Source organism: Schistocerca piceifrons, chromosome 2 (genome assembly GCF_021461385.2).
Source record: "Schistocerca piceifrons isolate TAMUIC-IGC-003096 chromosome 2, iqSchPice1.1, whole genome shotgun sequence".
Taxonomy (NCBI): domain Eukaryota; kingdom Metazoa; phylum Arthropoda; class Insecta; order Orthoptera; family Acrididae; genus Schistocerca; species Schistocerca piceifrons.
Window position 1 is genome coordinate 283,214,585 of NC_060139.1, and position 20,604 is coordinate 283,235,188.

The 20,604-nt window shown below is 46.3% G+C and overlaps 1 protein-coding gene across 1 annotated transcript in view; it reads right to left on the bottom strand.

Moving 5' to 3' along the window:
* Positions 1 to 20,604, bottom strand: part of LOC124777449 (BMP-binding endothelial regulator protein) — a 682,572-nt gene that overhangs the window by 47,500 nt on the left and 614,468 nt on the right. Inside the window, exons 5-6 of the mRNA XM_047252865.1 lie at positions 18,418 to 18,594; positions 760 to 1,145 (exon numbers count right to left, since the gene is read on the bottom strand). Of these exons, the coding sequence (XP_047108821.1) occupies positions 760 to 1,145; positions 18,418 to 18,594 (563 nt within the window). The remainder of the gene's footprint in view (positions 1 to 759; positions 1,146 to 18,417; positions 18,595 to 20,604) is intronic.

Below are 20,604 nucleotides of genomic sequence, written 5' to 3' on the forward strand. Positions count from 1 at the left end.
CGCTGAACTGAACGTTTTTTGGGCATTGAGCAAGAACGAAGTGTACGGCCCCTTTTTTTCCCATGAGAGAACCATCAGCGGGATAGTGTACCTGTATATGTTACAACAATTTTTGATACCACAGATCGATGAAGATGGCCAAGAACGAAGTGTTTGCTTCATGCAAGATGGTGCACTACCCCATTACCTGGCTGACGTCCGGGATTTTCTCAGTAAACGCTTTCCAGGTCAATGGATTGGCCGTGATGCGCCAATTGCATGACCCCCACGTTTCCCAGACCTGACACCACTCGATTTTTTTATGCGGATTCATCAAGGATATTGTGTTTGTACCTCCTATGTTGGCTTCTCTACCTGAACTTAGAGCGAGAATTTACGCCGCCACCGAGCAAGTTACACCTGCAATGCTACAGCGAGTTTGGGAAGAAATTGACTTCCAATGGGATGTGTGCAAAAAAAAAAAAAAAAAAAAAAAAACAAAAAAAAACTTGATGTGTTTCTCTACAAAATAGCAGCAAAACCAGCTCTGTATCTTCTTGTAGTAAATTTATATGAATTTTTGAAGTTATAAAGTCCTTTTTGGAAACATACTGTATATTATATGCCGTTCTTTGGGGCTCTTGCTAAGCCGTTAAAAACTGAATCAAATTTAGCGAGCATGGAAATGGATTGTATTCGCTATTATTATGAGAGACCCTGTGTACCAAATCTGCATTGTTTACCTGGCGCCCCTGAGTGCAGGGTGACTGGTCGGCTTACCTGCCTGTGGCAGACGGCGGTGCCGTTGCGGTGACAGCGACACGTTGTGCAGGGGTCGGGCTCGGCGGCGGGGGTGGGCGCGCTGACGACGGAGCGGTGCGGGGGCGGCGGCGGCGGCAGGATGAGCATGCCGACGAGGCAGCGGCCGGCGGGCGGCAGCAGCAGCGCGCGGCTGCCCAGGCAGCGCGCGCAGCACTCGCCGGCGAGCTGCACGCGGCGCTCGCGAGGGCACTGCAGCACGGGGCAGGCGCGCTTCTCGCACGAAAGCCGGCCGCCGGGGCCGCAGCGGCACTCCACACACGCGTCCTGCGACGAGCGCACAGTCGACCCGGGAGACACCTGCCGGCCGTTCAGCTGGCAGCCTGCAACAGGTGGCGGCGTCTGCCCTGCAGGCGAGGTACACTGTGGCACTTACCGAACTACATGAAGTAAAATCGCCATTAGAGATGGGCAAACTGAAACTCGTAACTGTTTCGAAACAAATGAAATAGTACAATGTAATAATTCGATACGCTGTTTCGAAACAGTGAAACAGTTTGTGTTTTGTAATCTAATAAAACTACACATTTTATCATCTTGAATGTCTACTGTATAAGTATGTCCATATAAACACAAACGAGGTGCGAGAGCGATAATTATAGTATGAAACTATCACTTAGGCGTCTTGGCAGTTTCGTATTTCCTGCAGCAAATGCGCTGCTTTCGTTTCGTGTGACTTTCATACTTTTCAATTGGTTGAGGACAGCCATAGCTGAAGACAGAAGAACCACCACGAACGGAACTGGAGGTGGGAGCAAACTGGAGAAACAACGGATATGCTACTGGGATTCCCACATTCCGTTAGTATGGGTAATATACCCATCCTGCTAATTTCCATGCACACAAGGGGAATCATTGTGGATAATAGGCATAGTGACTATAGACCCACAAATAACGCCAAATAATTCGAATAAATAAGAAAATATAACAGAAAAAATTTGTCTTTCAAGGTGTTTCGAACCGTCACTATAAATTCACCATGCTTTCCAGCCCTTCCCGTTCACCATTACACTATCAGTGATATGTCAGATTGCTTGCAATTATACCTACATCAAATTTATGTGTATGTCTAATAACTGTCACTCTACGCCTTTTTTTATTCAAAATGTTGTAGGCTTACTTGCGTTTCTTAATATGATTACTGTACATGAACAGAGAAGCGTATGTTATAAAAAAGTGTAATTTAAATGAATGATCTTCACATATTTATTATTTTGAATGTGAATAGTATGCGTTGTTTTATTGTTTGGTTAGTGTTTATAAAGCAGATGTTACGCCATTTCGAAATAGGACAGTCAGCTAGAAACGAAGCTTTATTTTCGGATATCTTAAGCTTCATGCTATTGCTTGTCAAAAAGATTTCGACACTCTTGAAAGTGTTTCATGAAGTGGTACGTTGTGTTTCAGTACCTATGCCGAGCCCGAATCTCGTCCGACACAGAGCGGAATGAAACATCACTGTTTCGATACAATTAGTCCGTTCCAAGCACAGGTGGACTGAAACAGCCTTATTTTGAAACAACGATACAGTTTCTGTGTCTGTCCCGAGATCGAATCTGGTCCGGTTATCCGAGACAGGGACGGAATGAAACACCACTGTTTCGAAACAGGGAACCACAGCCGTTCCGAAACAATGAAACAGTTCCACGTATCGCTACACTGTATCGAAACATAGAAACAGTGGCCAAGTCTAATCGCCATAGCTTCTGAGCGATTTGCATCAGGACGTTCAAACTGCACGGCTGGCCGCGGGGCATGATGGGAATTAATATCCGCGTGCACATGCGCCTTGTACTTTGGATGGGTTCGTCAGTATGCAAAATTGGCGCATTTGGGGGACTGAGAATCCGCATTTCGCAATCGAGAAGTCCCATCATACTCAACGGTTGACTGTGCTGTGTCCAGTCACGGAATAGTCGGTGCGATATTTCTTGATGGCTCAGTGACTACCGAACGGTACGTGAAGGTTTTGGAAGATGACTTCATCCCTATTATCCAAAGTTCCCCGATTTCGACAAGATGTGGTTCGCACAAGACGGAGCTCGACACCATCGAAGCAGGAGAGCGTTTGATGTCCTGGAGGAGCACTTTGGGGTCCGCATTTTGGCTCTGGGGTACCCAGAGGCCACTGGCATGGGCCTCAATTTGCCGACATATTCTCCGGATCTGAACACATGCGACTCCTTATTGTGGAGCTATATTAAAGACAAGGTGTACAGCAGTAACCCCAGAACCGTTGCTGAGCTGAAAACAGCCATCCAGGAGGTCATGGACGGCCTCGATGTTCCGGCACTTCAGCGGGTCATGCAGAATTTCGCTGCTCGCCTGCGCCACATCATCGCTAATGATGGCAGGCACATCCAACATTTCATAGCCTAAATCCGAATATCTGTAGTCACGTTTACATGTTGAACAGAGTGTGTGCACACCTTAGTTTGTTACTAATTTATGTGAGACGTGAGACTTGGCGTATACAATTTTCAAACAACCTACTGGAATTCAGCCAGGTAATATTTACAGCGACCTAAGATGTTTCGGCGGGAGTACACCCCGCCATTTTCGAGGCACAGACTGCAATGGACAGGCGATGTACAAGCAAATTTAAAACCTCGGTTCTTAGAGTAATTCAGGAAAGATAACACACGCACGCCGAACACTAGTGCCACCAAAGATGACCAAAGTCAGAGGTATCGATAGTGAAACACTACGAACTAGCAGGTGAGGTAACATTGACTCTGAGGTAACATTGACTCTGTCCCTCTGTTTTTTGACAAGGGAGAGAGAGCAGGATTTCAAGCAGAGTTTAAACAAAAATCTCCCTCTGTGTTTACAAAGTTGCTCGCTAATTTAATCGCAACAGCTTCCTTAATAACACTGTCCCATTAGCTGGACGTGCATGCCAATATTTCGGTATTGTTATATAACATAGAGTGACCAGTATCCAAAGTTCGACAATATAGGAGATCTACTTGGCTGCTGTAATCATGTGTGTCGCTGTAAATATTACCTGGCTGAGTTCCCGTAAGTTGTTTGAAAACTAATTTATGTGTTTTCATGTAGTTCAATAATTGTAACCTTGCACGAGCCTGTGCTAATACACGGTGATTCTGCGATGATGCTGCAAACTATCAAGGATGATGATATTTGGTTTGTGAGGCGCTCTGCTACATAATTGGCCTCCAAAATTCCACAAAACTAAGTATGGGAAATTCGAGAGTGTTTCTTAGTTCAAGTTTTTAGACGAAACCGTTCATGAAAGAGGTTTCAGGCTTACAGAAGACATCTATAACAAAAAACGCATTTCAGAATACACCAAACGGAGACACTACAACAGTGTCAGCAAACGAGAGCGTCTTTACGGGACTGAAAGACATGCTAAACAGAAACAGGGACACTAAAGATATTCAAAAGAGAGAATCAGGAAAATTTTAGATCCAAATTATAATAAAGAAGGTAAATTCAGATGAAGAACAGATAAGGAAACTGAAAAAATATACCTACATTTACTCGAATATGGAAAAATGCATATTAAATTTTTATGGTCGTGGTAAAAAAATGGAACCAACGAGAACAGACAGGTTATGGACTACGAAATCTATAGTAAATCTAAATTTGAAACAATAAAATGGATCGATGCAGTTAAAGAAGACCTGAAGGAACCAGGAATAACAAAATTTGATAAGCCAGACAGAATAAAATTTAGGCATAAAATTCACCACTGAACACCTGGTGTGGCAAAAGAAAAGCGACAAAGACCGGCACAGCTTAGTGTGACGAGCGAAGAAGAGCCCATTCTAAGAGAATGAAAGTAATATAGGCACAAAGAGAAAGGTGAACAAAACACTGACCATGCTCCTTGTTTTACAGTCCGTGGTCGAGTAGGGCCCAAATGTGAATGATTGTTACAGCCCCGAAGGGCTATAACAAATACGTGTGAAAAAGCGGCGCGCAGAATCGCGGTTTGATGGGGGGGGAGGGGGGCATTGTCTTGGTGCTCGGTTTCTATTTGAACTAGGAACATGGGACAGAAAGTGTTTGGTTTAGCCCGAACCACCGGCCATTTGTATAACCTTTCGGATATCTGTGATAGCTGTGTCACAGCATATCGGACGTGTCAAATGATTACATAAATGTGTCTAGTTTACTTATCAATCTATTTGTTAAACATTTGTTGTGGTAAAAGTTGACGGCTCGAACTTTAATTTCTGTAAATATGCACTTTTGTATTTTCTTGGTACAATTACGTATTCTATGTAAACCTGTGTTCATGATGGCTAAATAGAGTAGAAACTCTGGAGGCCAAATAAAACAATACGAAACAAAACAAATACTAAACAAGGTTTGAACGGCGAAACAGAGCCGGCGCCCTGGCAAACTGTGCCCATCGTTTGACTCGTTTTGCAAAAGATTGTAGTTGGGCAGTAATTAATGTTCAACTAATGCACCATTTGTATGTAGACCATTCGGATTTGTGCAAATACATGCAAAACACGCGTTTTACTGGCAGGTTTTTGAAGCGCGCTCCTTCCTTACTTTAAACTTGTACGAATCGGTTCAACTTTGGCACGTATGTAGATAAATGGATAAAGTCAAAACGAAACATTTGTATACAATAATCTTTATCCGTTGTCGAGATACAATGGCTGAAGTTCGAGCTAAATATACCATGTAAAATTCGTTCTTACGTGAACAGAATGCGTGGAAACGGTTCCTAGTGAATCAGATAAAAATGCGTTATTACGATAAAATTGAAAACTCGCTTTGAAAAATCTAACTTCATTAGGATGTTACATATAAGAAAAACGTTTTTGAGAGTTTTTCTACGCGCGCCATTTTATGTATTTAACTAGTGCAAATCCGTTCAAATTTTGTAATAAGGTAGGCAAGAACATGTAATTAATGATCATCCTGTTTTGTGAAAGCCGTATCCGTTATCACGATATAAGCAATTTGGTTAGAAAGATATTAGAAAAACCTCTACCGAAACAGTCGGTCGCACGAGTCAGCAAAAATCTACACCGGTTGCCAAGCTATGTCGGCCTAATGTCAAAATCACGGTACAGTAAAAGCTGGGAACCAGAATGAAAAATGCTCCCATCTTGGCACAAAAAAGGCGTATATGTCCTGGGGAGAGTTTGAGATATAAAAGAGAACTAGCTTTTCGACTTACCTGGCAGCTTCAAAGACATTTAAATGAAAACATCTTGACATATTCGCGCCTTTCTACGAGTTAACCCTACTTCCCCAACATAGTGAGCTCGCTTAGTTGCAAGGTGTTGGCACATTTGCATCTTACAATTAATAAGCTGACACCTTGATACTGTGCCCAAAATCCAGAATATTTCCCAGCCACACTAAGCAATGTTTAATAGGATATGGCTGAAGAGCATATACAGGTTGTCTCAAACCGTTTGGATCAAATTGAAACAGGTGATAATGGTTCTACAAGACATTCTTTTGAGACAGGGAGCAAATGGTCGGAAGTGTATATTTACTGTGTTATGGACATACACAGCATACACCGCATTACAACAACTTGGCACATAGTAACTGTTCAAAGCGACGACCGATAGTCTCAAAGTATGCATGGCAACGGTGCATGAACTTCTGCTGCACTCTCTCAAAGATCCCTGGAGCCTTTTGTACTAGGGGACAGGCAGCCTCGACTCTATCAAGCAGGTCTTCATCTGTTTCTACGAGGGTTTCATACAACAAAGTCCTGACGCTTGAAAAAGTCCAGAGCAGTGAGGCCCGGCAATTGCGCTGGCCATGGGACAGGACCTACCCTTCCAATCCAGTGGTAAGGGTACGTGTTGTTCAGGTGCACGTGGGCATTAATATCGGCGTGGGCTGGTGCACCGTCGTGTAGAAATGATATCCTTTCGCCAACAACAAGGGGTACTTTCTCCAAGAACTGTGGCAGCGCATCTCAACAGGAACAATGAGACTGGCCGTCGTCGCTTTGAACAGTAACTGCGAGTTACGTTGTTATGCGGCGTGCTCTGTGTATGTCCATAACACAATAAATATACACTCCTGGAAATGGAAAAAAGAACACATTGACACCGGTGTGTCAGACCCACCATACTTGCTCCGGACACTGCGAGAGGGCTGTACAAGCAATGATCACACGCACGGCACAGCGGACACACCAGGAACCGCGGTGTTGGCCGTCGAATGGCGCTAGCTGCGCAGCATTTGTGCACCGCCGCCGTCAGTGTCAGCCAGTTTGCCGTGGCATACGGAGCTCCATCGCAGTCTTTAACACTGGTAGCATGCCGCGACAGCGTGGACGTGAACCGTATGTGTAGTTGACGGACTTTGAGCGAGGGCGTATAGTGGGCATGCGGGAGACCGGGTGGACGTACCGCCGAATTGCTCAACACGTGGGGCGTGAGGTCTCCACAGTACATCGATGTTGTCACCAGTGGTCGGCGGAAGGTGCACGTGCCCGTCGACCTGGGACCGGACCGCAGCGACGCACGGATGCACGCCAAGACCGTAGGATCCTACGCAGTGCCGTAGGGGACCGCACGGCCACTTCCCAGCAAATTAGGGACACTGTTGCTCCTGGGGTATCGGCGAGGACCATTCGCAACCGTCTCCATGAAGCTGCGCTACGGTCCCGCACACCGTTAGGCCGTCTTCCGCTCACGCCCCAACATCGTGCAGCGCGCCTCCAGTGGTGTCGCGACAGGCGTGAATGGAGGGACGAATGGAGACGTGTCGTCTTCAGCGATGAGAGTCGCTTCTGCCTTGGTGCCAATGATGGTCGTATGCGTGTTTGGCGCCGTGCAGGTGAGCGCCACAATCAGGACTGCATACGACCGAGGCACACAGGGCCAACACCCGGCATCATGGTGTGGGGAGCGATCTCCTACACTGGCCGTACACCACTGGTGATCGTCGAGGGGACACTGAATAGTGCACGGTACATCCAAACCGTCATCGAACCCATCGTTCTACCATTCCTAGACCGGCAAGGGAACTTGCTGTTCCAACAGGACAATGCACGTCCGCATGTATCCCGTGCCACCCAACGTGCTCTAGAAGGTGTAAGTCAACTACCCTGGCCAGCAAGATCTCCGGATCTGTCCCCCATTGAGCATGTTTGGGACTGGATGAAGCGTCGTCTCACGCGGTCTGCACGTCCAGCACGAACGCTGGTCCAACTGAGGCGCCAGGTGGAAATGGCATGGCAAGCCGTTCCACAGGACTACATCCAGCATCTCTACGATCGTCTCCATGGGAGAATAGCAGCCTGCATTGCTGCGAAAGGTGGATATACACTGTACTAGTGCCGACATTGTGCATGCTCTGTTGCCTGTATCTATGTGCCTGTGGTTCTGTCAGTGTGATCATGTGATGTATCTGACCCCAGGAATGTGTCAATAAAGTTTCCCCTTCCTGGGACAATGAATTCACGGTGTTCTTATTTCAATTTCCAGGAGTGTATATTTCTCCGATTGGTTCCGTATCTCAATATAACCGGTTGTGGATCCACTGTCACCAGCTTCAGTTTCACCCAAAAGGTTTGAGACACGATATGTAATACGTAAAAAAGTTTTTCTGGGGGATAAGATTTCTGGGGGTGATTTCGTTCCTAGAGGGCACTCAAAACCCTTTTGTATTTCTACGTGTGGGTGTGGGTGTGGGGGGCGGGTTAATTTTTTCCCAAGGGGACCACTTCACCCTAAAGGGGTCCATTTCGCCCCAAAGCCACCCCAGTGAGGGGTGTAAGAACAATAGACACAAATTTATATGCTTCTGGAGAGTGGGATGCATCTACAATTAGAAGTATTGGAGAGCAGGGGTGCATCTATAATAGCAAGTATCCCAGAGTGGGGATGCATGCATCCTAAACTTTAATGACACGTTGCGGCATATTGCACGATATGACCAATGCTGTGCCAGACAAGTCGAAAAGTTAGTTCCTTCTTTTACATCCTTAACTATGCCCAGAACATATTCGCTTTTTTTGTGCTACAGTAAGAGCAGTTTTCATTCTGGTAACAATAAATTTAAAACACTTTGCAAGAAACAGGAACGTTCTTAGAAACAAACACAGCACTTCCACTAGAATGTTCAAGGACCAGCACTGGAGTCAAAAATTATTGTTGAATGGGTTTGGAGGGTGTAGGTATAAGCATAGTGATGATGATGATGACGTTTGGTTTTTGGGGCGCTCAACTGCACGGTCATCAGCGGCCATACAATGTCCCAATTTTTACATACTCCATTTTTTACACAGTCCAATATAACCACTGTCCCTAATGATGATGATGAAAAGGTAAGGACATCACAAACACCCAGTCCCAGGGCAGAGAAAATCCCCAACTCGGCCGGGAATCGAACCCGGGCCCCTGTGATCAAGAGGCAGCAACACTAGCCACTGACCACGGGCTACGGACTATAAGCATAGTGGCCCGTAGGGTAGTATCTATGGGAATGAAGATAGGTGTTGTGGTGGATGGTGGGCACAGGAACGGAGGAAGAGTTTGGTGTGTGGGTAGGGCCATAGTATGGAGAACACTTGGGGTAGGGAATACAAGGAGGGAAGAGGGATCCTAACATGGCGTGGAATAAGTGGGAAAGAAGTATAGTTGATAGGAAGGATAAATATCGAGGCAGGTTTCACTGTCTAGGAGAGTGAGTCAGTTGAAGTGTTGTTGGTGTAGGATATCGAGTGTGTGTTAAGATATAGGACTGGTGGAATGTGTCCGTAGCGGCCCCAAAATAAAATGCCATATGGTATAAGCGAATGAAAATAAGCGGCAGCATTAAGTCTTTGAACAAGATACTGAACGTGGCCTTTCCACGACAGTTTACTGTCTATTTGAGCACCTATAAATTTGAACTGTTCAATTTCACTAATCGTATGCCATTCTGTGAAATTAAAACGTCAGGTTTTGTTCAGTTGTGTGTTAGAAAGCGTAAAAATTGAGTCTTACTGCGATTTAGCATTAGTTTTTTTTCTACAAGCCATGAACTTATCTCATGAACTTCACTATTTGAAACAGGGCCAATGCTGCACACAACATCCTTTACTACCAAGCTAGTGTCATCTGCAAACAGAAATATTTTAGAATTACGGATAATACTAGAGGGCATATCATTTACATAAATAAGGAACATGAGATCTGTCTTGTCTTGGTTTAGCTGTGGTTGTTCCTTCGCGTTTCCCCTTCGCAATCACATCAGCAATAGTCGACTAAAACAGCTCTGGAAGAGTGAAATGTTCCTGATGGACTTGTCAGCCAGGTGACTAGTCAACGTTCGAAGTGACCGACCTATTCTGCTGTCACTGCTTCTCTACTGACATCTGGTGGTCTATTTCGTATTACAGAGGGGTGTACGGATACTTTTGAGATCAGGTGGTGTATGACTCGCGCCCCAAACATCACTAAGAGCACTTGGACCAGCTGCAAGAGAGAGTTCACGCGTGGTCACGGAAATTCCGACTAAGAAACATCAGGAACGTTTCAAATGTACTCTCGTTTGGGAGGACCAGAGTTCAAATCCCCACCCGACTATTCAGATTTAGGTTGCCCCTGCTGCCTTTAAATCGGTCAAGGAAGGTTGTTTCTTTGAAAGGAACACGGCAGATTTCCTCCAGTCCTGTTCTCCAGACTCAGAGCAGTGCTTCGTGGCCAATGACCCTAGTGTCGACAGGACATTCAACTCTGATCTCCCGTCTTTCTATAAACTGGACTTTAGTGCCGTCATAAAATTCTTTGTTTTCGTCAATTTATCGTCAACGGAAATTCATTCAAATTTGGTGGTGGCTTAGAAGGAGACTCTTCATTTTCACCTGTTGAGACGGACTGCTGAGTTCTAATGCGGCCGTTCGTCTCTTGAGGATATCAGCATTGTAACACTGAGAACTTCAGCCACAGATGAAAACATCGAGAAAATGTATAGCACAATTCTGGAAGAGCAGCGGTTGACAGTGTGTGCAGCGATTCCACACTCAAGTCAGAAGAAAGAGCAGTGTGCATTTTACTTGAAGAATAGACTATGAGAATGTATGCCTGCAGATGGGTGCTGTCAATGGAAATGCGATTGTGAATTTCACAGTAATGTGGAAACGGGTGGCCGTATACAGTCTCAAGAGCGAGCAGCGCTTGTGTTGAGGAAGCTGGGTTTTCCGGAAGGACGCTGCGACAGCGGTATGGTAGCGCTGAGAATCACTACCCAGCCTAGCAGCACAGCGTGCGTAAATTTACTTAGAGGCTGTTCGTGTGCGTTTCTTGCGTTGGTTGTATCAGTTACTAGCGTTACTTAGTTTATGTTTTCAGATCCGAGAGGAAGGCCGTAGGAAATGTAAGAAACGCTGCTTCCGAACGTATTCTATCATTAAATCTATCTTGGTTGTTATTCAATCAGAGTCTAAGAAATATGCGAGGGTTATTCGGAAAGTAAGGAACGATCGGTCGCGAAATGGAAACCAAAGTGAAAATCAGATGAAGTTTTGCACAGGTGTGTTGGGTAGTGTTTCTAGCATACCCGTCGATCGCATTACGTCGTTCTTTTTAGTTCTGAGCACACAGGGAACGCATAAAGATACCTAGAACAATAGTGTCTCCCGCCAAGTACGAGGGCCTGGTGAGAAATTTCGTCTGAAACTACGCAGCCAACATTGCATAACTGTCGCGCGTTTTCTTCATCAAGATAATTCTCAGCCGCGTTCTGTATGGGCAATGAAGATGCTCCTGTATCGTTTCCAATTCGAAATGTTCGATTACCCACAATACAGCCCGTACTTGTCTCCCTCTGAGTTTCATCTCTGCTCACATGAACCGCTGGCTGTGAAGACAACATTTTGGCACAGGCAATGAGCTGTAGGCCAGCGTAGAGAATTGGCGGAAAGCACTGGCGGCTGCCTTCTATAAAGAGGGTATTGGAAAGTTGGTACAACGCTACGACAAACGTCTAAGTCGGATCGGCGACTATGGAGATAAGTAGCTGGAAGCTGTAGCTAACTGTTGCAAATAAAACAGTTTTGATTTTCACTGTGGTTTCCATTTCGCGACCTATCGTTCCTTACTTTCCGAATAGCCCTCGTAGCTTAAAGTATTTGCGCAATGTTGTGCAGTACTGAAACTGAACCGAAGGCGGGGTACTGATTCTAGAGTTAAATTCGAAAAAGTTTTAAACGTTAAGAGAATAATTGACATTTCTCAATGCATCCCATCGCATCTCCCAGTGATAACCAGTTTTATTGTTTTTAAATAAGGGACCCTTTCAAATGCTTTGTAATTGCATCATACACATTTGAAAACCGTATTCAAATACATGCTTCCATTTAGGAGGAGACAGTCAAAATTGGTGATTTAAGACGATCGGGCACAGAGTTCTAATACTGCGTATACGTTAAACATACGGCCGCGCGGGGTAGCCGTGCGGTCTGGGCCGCCTTGCCACGGTTCGCACGGCTCCTCCCTCGGGCATGGGTGTGTCTGTTGTCCTTAGCTTAAGTTAGTTTAAGTTAGATTAAGTAGTGTGTAAGCTTAGGGACCGATGACCTCAGCAGTTTGGTCCCATAGGAACTTACAACCACCATTAAACATACGCATCCCATTTCAAATTCTGTCAGTCTTATGACTTTTGTTTTTAAGCAGTTTGCTTTGTAATGTGATTTGAAAGAATGCAATATTATTCTGTATTTCATGTAGTGTTAACGCATTTATTGAAAAATGAACACCTACTACTGGACGTATCTCCGCACTGTGCTGCCTCTGATTAAAAAGCCGCACTGTGAAAGGGGCAATGTATCTTTGCGACGTAGTTGGGTAAGGAGAGATGACTAGTCGTTTGTGGGGTTTAAGGTTTATTCTTTTTATTGATTAAATTGGCAAAGGGTAAAACAATAACTGACGGACAATATGCAGGTCTTCTGTACTTACTGTAGAAAGAAAATTCCCAAAAAAGCTTACTCGATTGTGGAAGGGAAAAAGCATATTTCACTAAGACAGTTCATTTGCTCCGAGCACACTTCGGGAGAAAGAAAACGGAAGTAGCTGAAGTAAGAGTTGTTGGAAAATGCGCCAAATCTGACACACACTCAGTTTCACCGGTTTCCATATCCAAACAAATCTGAGCCTGGAACACGTACTGAGTCGAGTGAAGGGATTAAGGCAACAGCTGATTTTTACCTCGCCAGTCGCCTAGAATCGCAATACAAGAGCTGAATACAGTGCCTGGAAAAAATGTGGACAAACTACATTCACTTACTGCTGAAAAAATGGTTCAAATGGCTCTGAGCACTATGGGACTCAACTGCTGAGGTCATTAGTCCCCTAGAACTTAGAACTAGTTAAACCTAACTAACCTAAGGACATCACAAACATCCATGCCCCAGGCAGGATTCGAACCTGCGACCGTAGCGGTCTTTACTGCTGAAAAAGAAAGAAAGAAAGATAGATTGGCACCTTACTGCCCCGTTGAGATCGAGGTTAGTAGAGACAGAGTAGTGACTCCATTGGAGAAATCTGGTGACAGGAGCCTGCTGCGTTCATACTGAAGGAAACTACGTGAGACTGGCCTCAGAGCGGTCGTGTCCAGATCTGAACCCCCGTCTTTTCGAATAGATGTCTTCTGTTCCAACTCGTTCTGCGGTTTGTCAAGATGTACAGTGCCGGAGTTATCAGAAGGTCTTCCCATTCTATTCGTAAAATGGTCTTCTCGGGAGGGGAGGGAAGGCTCCACGTGCGTTGTAATTGATCGTGTGCAACCTCGCCGCCAGTAAGAGAGACTAGCAGGCGGCTGCTACACGCTGCGCGACGACGTGTTCCTCAAATTGTGAGAGTATCATTCCACGTCGGTTGGAACAAGGGAATCTGCCGGGAACGCCACAGGTGTAGCGGGCGCGTCGCATTCCAGAAACACACACACACACACACACACATACACACACAAATACGTGGGAGGCTGTGCCTCTGAAGCACCAGGGGTTAACGAGTGGCCCCGCGGCGATTTGGTTAGCCCTGCCGAGAAAAATAATGTTATTAGCCGGTCGTCTGTGTGGTCGGCCTGGCAAGTCAAACAACGGCCGCAGAGGCCACCAGCCCCTCCCCCGCCCCCCTGGCCCCCTTGCCTCATCCCCGCCCCTCCCCCGCGGTCTCGTGTGAGAGCACACCTGGCCGAGCCGCGCGAACAAAGTGATTATTTGGCTTTCGTTTTTCACCGGCGGGCCCTTGTAGCGAGTTACACGTCGAGAGACGAAAGGTAACAGGCCGCAGATAAAAATAGTCGGCGGGGGTTGCTGCGGTGAGTGGGCTGGGACCCTGGCAAGGGAGGAAGGTTGGCCGGCGGGTAATTAATATATATACACACACATACACACACACGAACACGGCGTGGACCACCCCGGCTGGGCTCGCAGGCGGCCATTAAGGCCGCTATCTATCATCGGCTGATGTCTTATTAGACGGCAGAGCAAATACAGACGCCGGGCGAGCCAGCTCTGTTATTTGGCCGACGACGGCCACCCGGCTCCGCCGCAGGTGATGGCGCCCTTCCGCCCTTCGCAGGGCCCACCACCCCCCACAGCGCAGGGCTCTGCGATGTTCAGCAGACGCGATGGGAGTCTACGAGTGGGGACAGATTCTTGTCTGTAGAGACACGGCAGTTTCCATTAACTGTTTCAGTCCCACCGACATGAAAAGAAATATAATTTTAAAAATATTCACATAATTCATTTTTATTATCATAGTAAACTACGAATACGAGAAGAAATTGACAAAAAGCAAACAATTATTTGTTTTAAGGAGGTGGTTTTGACTTCGGAACCACTAGGACGTACAGCTTTCAATCACCCATCATTTCATGTGATTTCTCTGAAAGCAAAAAATGGTTCAAGTGGCTCTGAGCACTATGGGACTTAACTTCTGAGGTCATCAGTCCCCTAGACTTACAACTACTTAAACCTAACTAACCTAAGGACATCACACACATATGCCCGAGGCAGGATTCTAACCTGCGACCGTAGCAGCAGCGCGGTTCCGGACTAAAGCGCCTACAACCTCTCGGCCACGACGGCCAGCCTCTGAAAGCAAATTTGCATTTTTCGTAGGCTCAGTCTCATATCTCGAAACTTCCATGAACTCGTGACGTCTAAAACGAATTATAATCCTAAATAACAAGCAAGAATGAGCCTCAAATTTAATAAATTTTGTACCATAACTATATACTGCCACGGTGTTATTCATTTCGAAACCACTCATAAAACAGGAGTACAAACTAAAATTTACGTTACAATAATTTTAGAAAAACGTCACACTGACCACAATCGCCAACAAACACGTAGCACAATATCCACTTTGAGCACTACAAGTGACTGCTGCTCTCCTTGCAACAGCATTGATGGTTTCATGCTAAGGTCCTCGGTACTTTTTAAAAAAATTAATAAAATAGTGGTTTCCGGCATAAACCCTAGCTACTCAAGGGGTAAAGCGGTGGCATCGTTATTTGGCGACCCAACTACTCCTCTGTATTCGCTATGCCAAATTGGTGTCTCAGTTCACGAACCCAGAAAGTTGCAGAAAGCGCAGCTTAAATTATTTAGTTGTGTTAGAAAACTCTGAGAGCAAAGAGAACTTCACTGCAGATGTAACAGTCGTCAGAACGTCTTAGACAAATGAAAACTGAACGGAGCAAAACTTAGAGGAAGAAAAGCCCTGTGTGAAGCGTTCAACGAATTTGAAAGCAAAATTCTGTCTGCCAGTCTCACAGGAAACCCTAAGGAGTTTTGCACTTATGTTAATTCAGTAAACGGTTCAAAGCCATCTGACCGGACACTCCGTGACCAGAAAGGCATCGAAACGGAGGGCCACAGATCCCTGGCAAACAGAATACAACATATCGTTCGCAACGAAGAAAAATTTTCAGACGTAAAAATAACTAGGGGCGTACACCAAAGAAGCATCATAACACCATCTCTTTTGACAGAATGCAGAAATGTGTAAGACACTAATTACAACGCATACAGAGGCATTTGAGCAGTCATTATTCTTGCTCTCTTGCCATCACTAGACACTAGACCAGGACGAAAACGTACATGCGCCCAGGAGGAGATGGGACTGCAGGAAGACGTAGGAGCAATTCAAGGTAGGCGACTAGATTTGTTACTGGCAGGTTCGAATAACACGTAAGTGCTACGGAGCTGCTTCGAGAACTCAAATGGGAATCCATGGAGGGAAGGCGACGTTCTTTTCGAGAAACGCTATTGATGAAATTTAGAGAACCGGCATTTGACGCTGACTGCCGAACGATTCAAATTCCACCAACATACATTACGCGGAAGAACCACGAAGATAAGATACGGGAAATTAAGGTTCATAAGGAGGCGTACAGACAGTCGTTTGCCCTCGCACTGTTTTCGAGTGGAACACGAGAGGAGGGGATGGGGGGTGGGGCGAAGGTCAAGTAGTGGTACAGGGTACCCTCCGCCAAGTACCGTACGGTGGCTTGCGGATTATCTACCTGGTGGTTATTAATTAATCTTTCCCTCTTTGAGACGTTATAACAAGGAAATTAATTATTGTACCAGTACCAAACTTGGTAGCACTAATGTCCAGAGTTTGGGGGTGCATGATTACCATGCGTCACAGCGCCACCGTCCAGTTCCAACTATGGCCACCAGGTGCCGTGATCAGTCATCGTGATTCATAGTTTCACACACCTGACCAATCGCAGTGCACGTGTTCGCGTGTCAACATGAGCTTGGACAAAGGGAGCAGGCCATTATTGGTGAAGCTCTATTGTCAAACCAACAGTAACCTTGCAGCCGCACTTCAAGAATATCGCCGGCTGAGAGGATTACGGAAGAGTCCTCTTTCTCCACCTGCAGTACAGGGCATGATGAGCAACTTCGAATCAGCTGGGGAACTGGGCGTCGCTCCGGGAAGAGGCCGACGACCGGTTGCACCACATGTGGTTGATGAAATCGCTGTTGCTAAGGCAGTCAACGCTACGCGCAATTCCCGATCGTCAGGCAGTGCGCGTGTTGCGTCACGACAGCTGGTCCACTGTGCGGAAGCTGCTTCGAACCATTTTCAAATGGTATCCGTATAAGATGCGTGTGGTACAGCAGCTTGCACCATAGGACGCACAACAACGTGTTGACTTCGCTCTCTACTTTCTCGCAAGAATTGAAATTGACGAGGGCTGGCCCTGGACCATCCTGTAGATAGACGAAGCTCATTTTTCTCTGACGGGTGAGGTGAACACACAGAATCGCCGAGTATGGGGATCTTCACCTCCAATTACTGTGCGTGAAGTTCCTCTGTATGGTGAACGTGTCACCGTATGGTATGACTTCACGGCTACGTTCATAATTGGCCCAAACGTTTTTGAATAGGTTGGTGCTCAGGGACCAAAGACGTGCCGTGTGACTGGACAGCGTTACTGCTATATGCTTCGCCCTACAGAGAGACACATTGAACTCAGAAGTTTTAATGCAAGATGTGGCCCCACCGCACATCGCTCGTGAATTTCACCTGCTTCTCCGTAACACGTTTGGAAACGATCGAATTATCACCCGATCTGACTATCTGTGATTTCTGGTTGTGAGGCTACCTGAAGGACAGGGTTCACCAGGTGAACATTCACACGGGTGTTGATCTGGAGCGCAGCATATCAAGAGAGGTAGCCAGCATACCTTCGGACATGCTTCGTTCTGCTGTCCACAATGCAATCCTGCGCTTTCAGGCACTTCTGGACACTGATGGACACCGTATTGAGCCCCTTTCCGGTATGTAATGGTGTGATGTACCGTAGCATCACATTAAAAGTGTTTCAATTGAAGTGACTCTGCACTATCTCTGTTCCCCATGTCCTTGACATTAATGCTACCAAGTTCGTTACTCGTACGGTAATTAGTTTCAGTGTTATAACGTGTTAAATACGGAAAGTTTAATTATAACCACTCGGTATGAAGATGTAGATATAGGAGCACAGCGAGAAGAAACAGTTCATTTGCATGGATATAACTTGAAAAAGTCGATTGCTTTACTTAGGATCAATAGTGTTTAGTGATGGGAATTCAGATATGGTAGCAGCCGTAGAATACAGATAGGCGCGCAGTCCGGAACCGCGCGACTGCTACGGTCGCAGGTTCGAATCCTGCCTCGGGCATGGATGTGTGTGATGTCCTTAGGTTGGTTAGGTTTAAGTAGTTCTAAGTTGTAGGGGACTGATGACCACAGAAGTTAAGTCCCATAGTGCTCAGAGCCATTTGAACCAATGCAGATAGGTTGGATGAACTGGGGAAGGTCGTCAGACGTACCGTGCCAAGAATTAATCTGAAGACCATGGGAATGGTGTTTACGGAACAGCCAAAAATGCGGTATTATAAAATCGAGGTGTCAGTCAGGTCATCCCCTGTTGGAATAAAGCATCGGAATGTGTGTGTGTGTGTGTGTGGGGGGGGGGGGGGGGGGGAAGAATACGTAAAGAGGCCCCGACAACGACACCATGTTTAATGATCGCAGCTTGATTCGTTCGAGATGAGGGTTAAAACTTGACGGCGGTTACGATGTACAGGAGAGGTGAGTGGGAAGTCGGGGCGCAGTTATTACACTGTGCTAGGTTGTGCTGGGCGGGGCGGCGGCCGCTTACCTGGACAGGTGGCGCAGCATTGGCCGGCGGCGGGCGGCAGCGGGTCTCGGCAGGGCGCGTGGCAGCGGATCTGCGACTCGGTGACGATGCCCGCCTCGCAGCGGAACACCGTGCACGGGTCCTTGGCGTCCCGCCACTCGGAGCCGCTCGGGTGCTCCACGCCCTCGTGCACGCACCCTGCACACAGGTCACGGCTCAACAGCAGGCGATAGTCCACAACACACAGCGAAAGTCCACCTGCTACTGAATCAGTCGGCATATCAGCACTACAGAACAGGGAGGCTCGCCTCTCGTATCTCTGTTATAGGCAGGGTGCAACAAAAAAGTCTGGCTAATCTCTCAGGAAACATTCTTCACCCATAGAGCAATAAAATGTGTTGTATGGATATGGGTCCAGAAACACTATATTTCCATGTTAGAGCTCATTTTCTCTTCATAATCACATGCATCGAGCGAAACACACACGAACAAAACTTACCACCGTTACATGAAACGATTTTTTATATACCAAATGCACGAATACGTCCGACCTTCTGTGGGAATCTCTTGAGTAGCGAACGGGAGTATAATGGACAGGGACTGCGGACAGGTGGCGGTCGGTGGGAGTGTGGTTGGGCTGTGAGGTGTGCCGAGTTAGTCCGTGCAGTTGCGATAACGCTGTGTCCCGGATGGCGGGTGATATGGCGCGCGCCGCTATCCTGTGATCTTGTTCAGAGCGCGCACTGTAATCGATTATAGTTCGCTGTTCTGGTGCGGGCGGTGCTCCGGTGGCGATTTGCTATGACGTCGCTGGCGTGTGCTTGCGGTGGCCGGCGGAAAGCGAGGGGGTAGTTGGTTTTTCTGGGTATTGCACGGAACGTGAAGTTCGCTCTGCCTGACCTGAGAGTGACTAGCGCTAAGGTTGTTGTGCCTCGCAATATGAGCAGAGTGGCCTGCGGCGGAGGCGACTCGCCGCTGTGCTGGCCATGCGGTGGTCATTAATTGGAGTCGGCGTACTTGTTCTTTCTGCCTGTCTGATGTGGAGGTCCGGTGGGGTCCTGTGATACTCTGGCCCGGAGACAACTAGTTGCTGAATTTTGGAGTCGTCTGCCAGGTTAGGGTGTGGGCTCGGTTGGCTCTTCAGATTTTCCCCTGGAAGCTCCAGCAGCGATTTCTGAACTTTTCTGATGTGGGACGGTGTTGTTGGAACTTTTTGCTATGTGTGTGGCTCGTTACGATATTTGTTGTTACTAATTTATTTGCTCAACTGGAGTCTTGCCCGGAGATGCGTTCATGTATGGTACATTTGGCAGTCGATGTGTTAGGTAACGTCTGCCTAAGAAGGGCGGTTTTGTACAGTATATACATAGTGAATTACTGCTGCTTGGTATATGTGGTCTTTTGGGACCTGAACGACACGATCTCGTCAGTTTGGTTGTGTAACAGCATTTAGTGGTATGTTCTGTATTTTTTTTTACTGTGTTATTATTAACTTGGTGGAATAGTCGCGTTTGGTGTCGTTAAGGCGCTTCTAATGCTGTGGTTTGACTGTTCATGTGCGCTTGGCTTTTATTGTTTCGTTTTAAGAAGCGAGAATTTTTTGAGATTTGTGTGTGTTGGCTTCCGGCACTTATTAAGAGCGCCCGAGTTAACGGCGCCGTGGTCATCATGTGCTGTCCGGATGTTATGCTGTATTTTTTAATTTTATCTGGAGTTGATATTATCTGTCATGTGTTACAGAACATAACCAAGGTGCGTAAGTGTTAGGCAGTTGTGGGAGACATGTCGGGGAGCTCTCAGCGGTTTATTTCGGAGACCGTTTCTAGTGGGGAGGCTCCGAAGTGTTGAGAGCTCGCTCGTCTGTGATTGCGTTGGGAGTTTCATTCGCCCATTGGTTGTATCAAATTATTATTTTGTTATTATATTTATTGGTTGTGTGTTGCGCTTCTTTCATTTTATGGTGCCAAGCGCCATTACCTTTCTCAAAGATTTTTATATAAATCATTTTAAATTGTAATGCCAAGTTAACTTATTATTGGATTTTGTCTTTTGGGTAAACTCTAAAAGCACCATTGTAAAAGGTTCTCGATTTTATGGTGGCAAGCCACCGTTATTGTTTTTAAAGCTCACTCTTTAACCATTTGTTAAGTTTTGTAAGTTATATGAATTTGTTGTTATTTAAAAGAGTTTAGTATTGGCAATTTAATA